Source organism: Salminus brasiliensis, chromosome 2 (assembly GCF_030463535.1).
Source record: "Salminus brasiliensis chromosome 2, fSalBra1.hap2, whole genome shotgun sequence".
In the NCBI taxonomy this organism is placed as follows: Eukaryota; Metazoa; Chordata; class Actinopteri; order Characiformes; family Bryconidae; genus Salminus; species Salminus brasiliensis.
Genome location: NC_132879.1, coordinates 22,549,742 through 22,560,179, shown reverse-complemented (window position 1 = coordinate 22,560,179; position 10,438 = coordinate 22,549,742). Strand labels below are relative to the sequence as shown.

Sequence of the window (10,438 nt, the reverse complement as noted above, 5' to 3'; positions counted from 1 at the left end):
TGATGTGTTTTATTCATGCAAAATCAACCCATTACCAACCGGTGATCATTCACCGCATTGCCTAATGCCTCTCAAGTGTGAGCTGGTAAAGCCATGTACCGAAATAAGGTACTACACTGCTATGTATGAATGTGCGTCCTTTTAGTCAAAGTCATGGATAAATGTACAGGGTATATTAACTTACTAACAAGGATACAGGTTTTTTTTATACAGTTAGTATATTTTATTAAGTTAAGTACATTTTTTTATTAAGTAATAAATATTTATATATAAAAAAAAAACATACAAACTATAACTGTAAAACGCCACAGTTAAAGCAGTTAAGGATTTTCATTTGAATGATTCAGAGATAGTCTTTCTATAAATAAAGTGTATAAACTGACGGTTAGTGTAACTCTCATGTTTCTGTGTGTTTGCCTGTAACAGCTGGTTTAGAAAGTGAGGATTGTGTCATTTTTTCCAGTGTTCCGGGAGCAACCATTTCCACTTGTCACCCTGCAGGAAGGAACAAATCAGTTATTAAACAGTTTAAAGTAAATGATTATTCATTCTGTCGGAGTGCACCGAATAAAAGTGGGCTTAATTTCCACGTGAATACAACATATCACATCAGCTGTCTGTTTACTTACTTTGGCAATACTCGAGTATATGTAATAGATTTCATAGGTGTGGAAATGGGGAAACACAAATTCAGGACATCACTTATTACCAGTGTTTTGAGTCAAATTCTAGGTCATATAGTCTTCAAAAGAAAAGTGTAACAAAGGCTTCTTTTGAGCGATGCCACAGAAGAACCACTTTTGGTTCCATTTAGAACATTTTGAAAGCAAGAGTCTGTGGTTATTTACCAATGTAAAGGTTCTTCACACTGTCAGCTCTTTTTAATGCTCTTTTATGGCATCGCTCAAATAAGCCTTTTTAGCACCTCTAATTTGAATAGTGTGGTGTCACATTTAATACATTATAACCTTAAAGAGTTTATACTGATATTATACCTTTTTTGTATTTAACCTAAAACATGCCATCAGATTTTAATAGTATTGATTAGTGATATTAATGTATGCGATATTACAGTAAACATTATTTTGTGTGTGTCAGTCACTCCCTCACCTTAATGCCCCATGTTGACTCGCTGGACTTTGGTTTGCAGTCCTCTAGTGTCTCGTAAGTGTTCCCATGTGCAGAAGAGCCTTTAGCACTGGGAGTGTGTCGTGGTTCAGGTATCTGCTCATACATATTCTCCTCCTTACAGAAACGGTTTGACGTGGGATCCAGAGGCACCTCGGCATATGTAACATCTGCGTTCTGCTGTGCTGTCGCAGATACAGCCTGTTTGGTGTCTCTGGGGTTGCCGGGCTGGCCGGCCAGCTGATAGAAGGAGTTATCGCATAGCTTATCCAGACTGTGGCTGTGGCTTGGCAGCGTCTGACTGGGAGGCTTCCTGGCATGCTCTCTGTGGAGGTTAGGGGATAGCTGGGGTAGGCCAGGGGAGGGTGTGTTTAACTTGTATGAATGGTCTTCCTGTGTGTTATCATCCAGGAGTGGGAGCGACCTGCTCCTGCAGTCCGACAGGTTGAGTTCTGAGTATACAGTGCCGGGCCCTGGAGCAGGGCTCCTCTGGGCCTGGACCCTATGTGGACCAGATGCTCTGAGTGCACCTCCGTTGTTTGCTTTTGGAGCTTTGGGCTCACTGTCTCTGTCTTTAAGCTTCGGCTGTTCCAGCTGAGCGTATAGCACCTTGCCCTCAGAACTGCTCCTCTCCTCCAGAGATCTCATCTTGGGTGGGGAGCTTCTTTTTGGAACTGGAGGTACTGCCTGGGCAGAACAAATATGACCATTGAGTTAAATCTGTAAAAATAGTGTTGAGTATGTCTTTTCTAACAAAATCTTGTACTGAATTGTCAATCAATTGTGGTTTTATAGGAGTGTAAAATGGTCTTAATTTTAAGCTTAAGGTAAAGAATTAACTTTGATTACTATTTCAATTGATTAAAAGTTCTACAGCACACAATAAAGGGCTTTATGGCTGGTTTTTAGAAATGGTCTAAAAATACACACACATTTGAATATGTAAATGACTTTTTTCAGTATATATTCAGTAATATTTGAATTGCTATTATTATTTGCATCAATATCCTAACTATTAAAAGCATTTGTCTTTGTGTGATGTTATATAACATACTTGTGTGGGTCTGCTGCTCCTTTGCGGCACTGTCGGAGGCTGGCTGGGTGGATGTTCAGCACGCTGGTCCCACAAGTTCTTTGCTGCCTTTACATTCACCCTTGGCTTTTCCTTCGGCTCAAACTGCACCACATCATACAGATCACTTGTGGACGACTACAAGAAAATACAAACATATAATAGTTCAGTGACAGGAACATGCAAATGTTCAGTACACCTGAAGGAAATATGCGAATCATACTCTCATAACTACACGACCTTATAGTAGGTACTGAATAAAAAATTCTTAGGATTAATAACTGGATAATAAGTCTAGACATCAAGGGAATTGCTGTCTAATGATATAAGGGGATATATATGTCATGAAGGAATGGTGAGAGAGATGCTGTACCTCGAAACAAGACATTGTTAGATATTCCCCAAATGGCTCAATGGGACTGGTCTTGTAATACTGGATCAGGCTGGTGAGTGTATCATGCATCTCAGTGTCTCCCGTCACGATGAACTGCCCCTCTTTATTCTGGTTGATGACAAAGTGCCGACACCGGTCCCGTCCACTGAAACAGTATGAAAAAGGTTTTCCTCCTGAAGGTTCTAAGATTTCATTTGAACTTCAGGCCACTGCTCTCCACTTGTCCACCTCAAGAGTGAGATGGGTAAACAAATTCCAACTCACCGATATGACAGGATGTATCCAGTGGCTTTGTCACTAAGGCGAATGAGGAAACAGCCCAACTCCTTATCTCTTAGATGATCTTCTGCATCCCTGTGTAATACAGCCCAATGGAAAATTAATCTTCAGAAAATATTTGTATGCTACAATTCTAGCTGCTTTCAGTAAGAAGGACAGAAAATGGCTTTTAATATGGTAAAACTGAAGAAAAGAAGTCTTTTATATGGACAATTGGCAGAATAATAAAATCTAAATAGGACAAAATTAACAAACTGAATAAAATAATGAAATTGGTAACATTTCAGGACATTTTATGGCTTGATTTTGTTTAAGCTGACTGGTGACAAGCAGTCAATTAGACTCCAGATGACTTACAAATAGCAAGTAGTTAGTATACAAATGTACTGCGAAGCACATTAAAATCTGTTCTGTTTTCACTTTATTCAGTGTAATAAGGTGTTGGAAGTGGACTTTCATACTTGTACACTTGTATATGGTAATACTAGAGAAAAATATTTTTATTATAATAGAGCTGTAACCAAAATATAATACTATATTCATAATAAATCAATAATCAATATTTATCCCATAGTTTATCCATACTGCTTCACATACTTATAATTATTTACAAGAAGAAATTATGAACATATATGAAAATAAAGATGTTCAACAGTCCCGTAATTTCAGTCTGTTGACTGGACCAACAAAAATGGTCTCTCGCTCTCTTTCTCAGGCTTACTTTCTGCTGATGAAGCCCTGGAACCAGGCAGGGAAGTTTCCTTCATGGAGGATGAGAGGAGCCTGTGTCTCGGTGAACCATTTGAGGGCCAGCTCCCTCAGCTTGCTCTCCGTGCTGTCCAGTTGGCTGTCGGCCCCAGGCCGCCTGTGTTCCATCCTCACGCTCTCCTGGACGCAGCCAGAGAGAAAAAGAAGCTTTAACCCAGGCTCTGAGCTCACCTTACTCTCAGTATGACACCTGCATTAGAGTGGATCCACTCTGTCGCCCTAATTTGCCTATTTTCCACCTGGCGTCATAAAATGCCAGTGCTCGGCTCAACACAGCCATTGTTCTTGTTTATCTTACCCAAGCTGGTCAGCGCAACGTGGTTAAATTTTACTATCACTGCCTATAGTCGCCCCTAGAGGGGTGAGAAAGTGCAGCTCTATGTAAATTTAACATTTCATAGGAATGAGCATTACTGTTTCTGTAGTCTTATTATGGTTAGAGTTAAGATAACAGTTACTGTAATGGCTTGAGTTTCCCAGAAAGGGACATAGTTCAGAAAGCACTGTCAGTGTAAATATATAAAGTCACACATACTTAAGTCTGGTTTAGGGATTCAGATGCATACTCATGATGTATTATACTGTACCCCATTAAACCCTTTACCTGTAGGCATACGTTTCCATTATTTGACTATAAATTACACAACAGCTATGGGCAAGTGAGCAATGGACGTGTGAACCCACATGGCCTTCCAGTTTAAGAGGGTAAGGTATGTTGAACCAAACATCAGCTAAGTATTTCTAAAATCTTTGTTTTTGTGAATTTGACTTACCTTCAGGCAAAACATCAGACAGGACTGGAACCTGTGTGGCTTAGGCCTCTTATGCTCCATTAATCTTCCAGTGAGGTAGTTAAGCTGGGATTTGACACTATGCTGTCCAAGGCACTGCGGATTGTGCCATAGAGTTCCTGGGCACAAAGATAAAGTACACATTTATGTCTACTGTAATAGACCCCAGCGGCTGCTGATTTGCACTGAAAACCCAGGACCATAGATTCCAAATATTATTTTATATTTTTTTATATATATATATATATATATATATATATATATATATATATATATATATATATATATATAATATTGTCTTTTTGAATTTTAATACAATTTACATACAATTACACACGTCATTTACATATAAAATTGTAAAGAAACTTTTATTGCTATAATTCATGCAAATATGGAATAGTGCTAATACAGAAAATAGATGCATTTCTCTAATATCTGGTAACACCCCAAAAAGATTTTAAAAAATAGCTTGAAGAAACACAGATATCTCCAAATCCTCAAAGTAAAATCCATGGGCCGGTGGAGCCATACCTGTTGCTGAGCGTTGCTGCATGTGATATGATCTGAGTCTCATGTTGCTGAAGGGAGACGTTCTCTTCAGCTGCTTCAGAGGAAAGAAAAGGCGTTCTGAAGGTGTACGTACTGTTACAGGGCTGATATACATTGCTGACATTTACATTACACACCGTTCCATGTGGCCCGGAAAATGAAACGTGTTGTGCAAGGGGTAAAGTGAGCAGCTCATGTCTGAGTGAGTGAGACTGCAAGCGGAGAGGAAAAAAAACACACACACACACACACACACACACACATACTCACACAGAGATCAGAGGGTTTTCACCAACTTAGAATTTCCTGAAAGAAATGGAACCGAGCAGACAGGGGAAAGAAATGTGGTCTCCGTGTGCGCAATCACAGTACGACTGTTGCCAGCAAGGGATGATATAGTTGTAGGAGAACAAATTGGCTGTAAGGAGAAGTGTCTGTAATTTACAGTAATACTGTGCACAAGTATGGCCCCGAACAGAAATCCCTGAAGGCTTCCAGGCTAGAAAAGCTGGGTACAGCAACAGCACAGGTTTTCTAATGAAAACAAGGCCACAAAATCAATGGGACCTATCGTCATGGATATTTTCTGCGCTCTAAAAAGATGGAAAAAAAAGTAGATAATGATCTTTAAATTCGTTTTTATTTATAACCTTTTTCAACCACATACTGTAAATGTGACCATCTAAAAAAAAATAAAACTCCTTTCAGTGAATTCAGTAGCCTGAATTCCCCTTTTCCCCCTGCTGAAATTCCAACTAGGACTCATCTTTAGAACATTAGTCTGATTACAGTAATGTACAGGTCACACCTCATGGTTGATCTGTGCTTGCCGTGAGGTGGCCCAGCCTACCTTTTCCCCACTGTAAGTGGGACAACACCCTCTTCAGAGCTAATGTGTCACAGGTTTCACCTCGAGGCCTTCCAGCACCAAGACACCAGCCTCAGTTCCACCACTCAGACCACCAGTGTGGGGTTACAGTAGATTGTACCCAAGCCTACTGGCGTTAGGCCCACAGGGGGCTTTTTAGTTGCTGTGGATTTCTTTGATGCGTCATCATATACCAGTTATCATTGGATTAACTTAATGGTTTGTCTAAATCATATTCTAAACAGACTATGAAGGCTGTAAAGTACAGAAGTCTGTGATATGACTCATAAGTTTTCACAGGTTCTGTACAGGTTAACGTGGAGGACTGAACTTCATCAGTGTTGCCAAATCCATCACGTGTTCACCACAGTCATGTTTTACCCAAAATCTTACCAAAATCTTTACTGTTGCCCACAATGACTTATAGCGAGCTTTCAGAATAATACCAATACAGAATAAAAGAACTTTCATATTTAAATTGTTCTTTTTTGATATTTTCAAAATGACTAAATATGCAGGGTTGTGCACGAGTGCATTACAGAAATAAGCAGCCTTGTGAACACTGTACTGAACGCTGTATTTAATCAGAACGAACCTGCTTGGATTTACGGTGAGCAAATCAAAATTACTGAATTTCCATTCTCATAGACACCAAAGATTAGAGCGATAGACAGGAGGTGTTAACTGCAGAAAGGCTTGCATGTTAGATAGGCCTGCCGTAGGGGGAGATCTAAACAGCTTGACATTTTTGAAAGGTCACATGTCAGGACTGGAGAGAATGTCAGGGCGAGGTAATTTTGTGTTAGTCGTCTCGTGCAGGTCGGAATTGCAGTACAGTGCACGTCAGAGACCACCCTTTATTTATTGAATTCCCTATAAAAAATATGATTTTCAGCTCCCATTCTTTCCAGGAGGCTTTCTTTTTGTGTTTCTGCAGAAATCTGCAGGGAGATTCGCCAACACCTCCAAAGTTCACTCTACATTGAAGCATTTTCTGCTTTTCCCAGCCCAAGTAATCTCACATTAAGGTCTGGGCTCTGGGATGGAACACCACCATAGCACAGCAGTACAGCAGAATTCAATCCTCTGCTTTAAGCCCATCCATGGTAGTGAAGTGATTAGAGCAGTAAGCACACACACCCGGAACAGTGGGTCGCCACTTTAACACTCTGGGAACAGTTGGTGGTAAAGTGCATTGGTCAAAGGCACCTCAGTGTGGGTGCCAGTCTTGCAGATTGCACAAGTGACCATCTGGTTCCAGGCCCACTTCTTTAACCTTTAGGCCACATCAACGCCACATCAGCCCACACAGTGTTTGTCTGTTTTTAATATCTTCTTGATCAGTTCCACAGCACTGAGTTGTCTTTGTACAGTGGAAAGATGGACAGAAATACCTGTGGATGTTTTCCGTTCTGAAGCAAAAGGGGCACGTAGCTGAAGCTTGTGCCCCTGGACCAGACTCTCTACCACCCCAGGCACACTGTACAGAAATAAATCACATAGCATAACTTATAACTGTATTAAGAACAAATAAAAACAAACATATTTTTCTGATTATTTATTTCTGAGTCTTATCGCTGTCTTCCTGTTGTGTTGTCGATGCACGGTGCGGTTAGCTATCTGAAGAGATTATAGCCAGTCAGCTGGGTTCAGTCTTTAGAATTTCCAGCCTCTCCAGAGGCTTCACGCACTGCGAGAACTGCAACGGTGCTTGCTCCAGTTGGCCTAGCATTAGCTTTTAACCTTTTTAGCTTAGCTTCTAAGGCACACTGTCCAGAAATAAATCAGGCCTTTCTATTTTCAGACTCCTGTTGACATGACTCAACTTTATAATCTTCTGTCTTTTGACAAAGCAGGCTGTTAGACCATGCACATATCTGTGTCTAAGACAGAACGGAAAGATGATCATACTCAGACCTGTGTTTCTAGGGGGTTCCTAGAACTTCACAGCTCTAGAGTGGCACAGTGGTCTAACTGCCTGCTTATCAGCAAATTCCAGCAAGAGCTCAGCACTCCATATTGTCAAGAGTCTCCCAGTCAGAGGACATTATGTGGTAGAGGATGTTATAACCTGCAGATGTGAATAAACAGTAAACAAACTGAGGGGGAGGAGCCACAGACTAAAAATTTCACTAACCTTTAAGCAATTTGAGCTGCAGCTCATTCAGTAATGTTTTTGATGCTCAACCTAAAAATATTGTTGACCTGAGAAATTGAGGAGCAGAAAAAAAAAGAACTTTTGACTAAACTAAGCTGAGTTACTGTATCATTTTAAGTTAGCCTGAGTTAAATTTTTTACAGTGAGTGCAGCTCTGCTGGTGATTTATTATTTTATAACTAACCACCTTAGAAAACATCCCTGAAAATGCATAGCTTAAATTTAAAGACTGGTGTCATTGTGATGGATGCTCTCTGATTTTTGCACAGTACTGTATACTTGAGAAAAGTGGATGCAAACCATCTAGCAACCAAACAGCGACAGAATGAAGAAGGAAGAAAAGAAATGCAGGTCAAGTTTGCGTAACGTCATGCTAAACCACTGAGGCAACTGCAGATCTTGTTTTATCAATGCTTGCTTGGTTTCTATATTCGTCCGATTAGGAGCCTATTAGATGTAGATGTCTTCCGGAAATATTTCTTCATAAAAAGTTTGATTTCATTTGCGTCAGCAAGATCAAACAGGTGACACTTTTATTAGGTCGACACAGAAAGTGTGGTGGTACAGGAAACCAGAGTGTTTCCCTCCTAACCGTCTTATCTCTCAAAAAAACATCTGCTGCAACAACGATGACAGCTTTCACCTGACGTTAAAGCTTGAGGCATGCTGGAAACACTCGGTTTAACTGATTACCTGGGACAAAGGTCATGCACTTTTGTAGGTCAATTTATGCTCCAGACAGAAAGTCATCAGTGAGCTACTACTGCATTATAGTAATATGCAGCCTTGTGAAGGTGTCTCTTTACAATAGGGCTGTTGATCAAGGACTATGCAGTCCCATTACCCCTGCTACTAAGTGGAGGATGAATAAAAACGTCTGGTCTTATGGAGTTAGGGAGCATGTTGACCCTTCTTCTACAACAGTGTAATCCATATTCATATTCTGCACATAGCACCCAGATAGCATCAGTTGTGGGCATGCAATCGAATTGTCAACAACTTTGCACAGAACAGAAATTACAGACAGGGCTGAATGTTGTTTTTTTCCCCCCAAACATTAACTTTACATACCTGTTTTCAAGGTATGAATACGAAAATGTGAGCTGAGTCTACACTGCAATGCGGCACTTTGAAAATGAAAAGGAATGAAAGAAATGAAAACAGAGCTAATAAACTCTTACAGCCATCATTCCAGTCATCTTGGCCTGTGCAGAAAGCATGCACATATTCTGTGGCTCTTTTGCTCCCTCTACTGGTGATGATGATCAAAGAAAGGAAGAGGCACACAACATACACTGCTCCATGTTTGAAGAATCTAACAGTTGTTATTTTTGAAAAGACAACAAAACATTAGGTTGTCTTTTTCTACAGATGATTTAAATAATGAGTTTAATTATCTACATTATCACTCCACAAGTTTGGACACATCAACTCAAAAATAGATTTGACCTTTTTTTTTAGCGCTTTATAGAATATCTGAGAAAACATCAGAAACAACAAACATGAAATAACATAAAATAACAAACAATGTTGAGGATCTTTATGTAAAGATGCAGCTCCTTTACAGGTCTGTTTTGGTTATATGTGATTTTATATTTATGTATTTTATTTTTTTTAAGTAGACCATAGTGAAACATTGTGTACTTTTGGACCATTTCCATTTGACCATAATGCAAAGGATAACTGGAGATTTCAAATTGAGCAAAAAACGTCAAAAATAACAACATAAATATCATGCTGTCAATCACTTTAATCCTAAGTGTAACCTAACCTTCTTAAAATAAAGCAAAGTATAGCGTATTATTCTGAAGAAAACAACAAATAAATAAAATGGCAATATTAGCACAATGAAAACTAACGGTTGGAATTAGAAAATGGTCTGTTTTGTCATTGAAACATAAGGGGAGGGGCGGAGCTGAGCTACACATCATACTGCAGCCAGCCAGCAGAGGCACTAGACCTGAGGTTGCTTTCCTTTTACAGCGCTGTTGAGAGCTGTGTTCAAAACCGTGCCCTATTCACTATCCCCTACATGGTATGGAAGTGAACGATTTTAGTGTGTGAGAGGTTAAACAACACTCTTCAGACCAAACTACACTTTTATGATATTCCATGTCCACTAGAGTACATCTGCACACTACTTATTGTGTGGCATTGTGGGATTGTTGTAGTTTTTGAACACCTCATCACAATAGCAGAACCTCAAAGTAGTGTACTATAAAGTGCACAGGGCACAGTTTTGGACACGGCTAATGTGTTCTACAGTTATTGGTCGGAACCAATCAATCATCCCTGATTATAACCACAGGATGGGACGTTTCCTAATCGGTGAAACCAGCCTCAACACTTCTACACAATAATATATGTGCACTTGCTCACTTTTTACGTTTCCACGCTGTGTTAAAGTTATTATATGTCAATTGTATTTTTG

General features: G+C 39.7%; 1 protein-coding gene across 1 annotated transcript; it reads right to left on the bottom strand.

Moving 5' to 3' along the window:
- Window positions 1-260: 260 nt before the first annotated feature.
- LOC140549914 (uncharacterized) lies at window positions 261-5,105 on the bottom strand. The gene is made up of 8 exons (XM_072673680.1): window positions 4,964-5,105; window positions 4,415-4,551; window positions 3,595-3,761; window positions 2,859-2,948; window positions 2,574-2,739; window positions 2,183-2,338; window positions 1,111-1,815; window positions 261-495 (listed from the first exon to the last, which is right to left on the bottom strand). Exons 1-8 carry the CDS (start codon window positions 5,103-5,105, stop codon window positions 451-453), a joined length of 1,608 nt encoding a protein of 535 aa, XP_072529781.1. The 3' UTR covers window positions 261-450.
- Window positions 5,106-10,438: the final 5,333 nt, after the last annotated feature.

Bases quoted from the DNA above. Each gene is read 5' to 3' on its own strand.
- LOC140549914 (XM_072673680.1), bottom strand. From the start codon at position 5,105: ATGTCAGCAATGTATATCAGCCCTGTAACAGTACGTACACCTTCAGAA. The intron at 3,762-4,414 runs GTAAGTCAAATT...GGCTGCGTCCAG, and splicing joins GTCTGATGTTTTGCCTGAAG to GAGAGCGTGAGGATGGAACA. The intron at 2,740-2,858 runs GTGAGTTGGAAT...ATACTGTTTCAG, and splicing joins GGATACATCCTGTCATATCG to TGGACGGGACCGGTGTCGGC.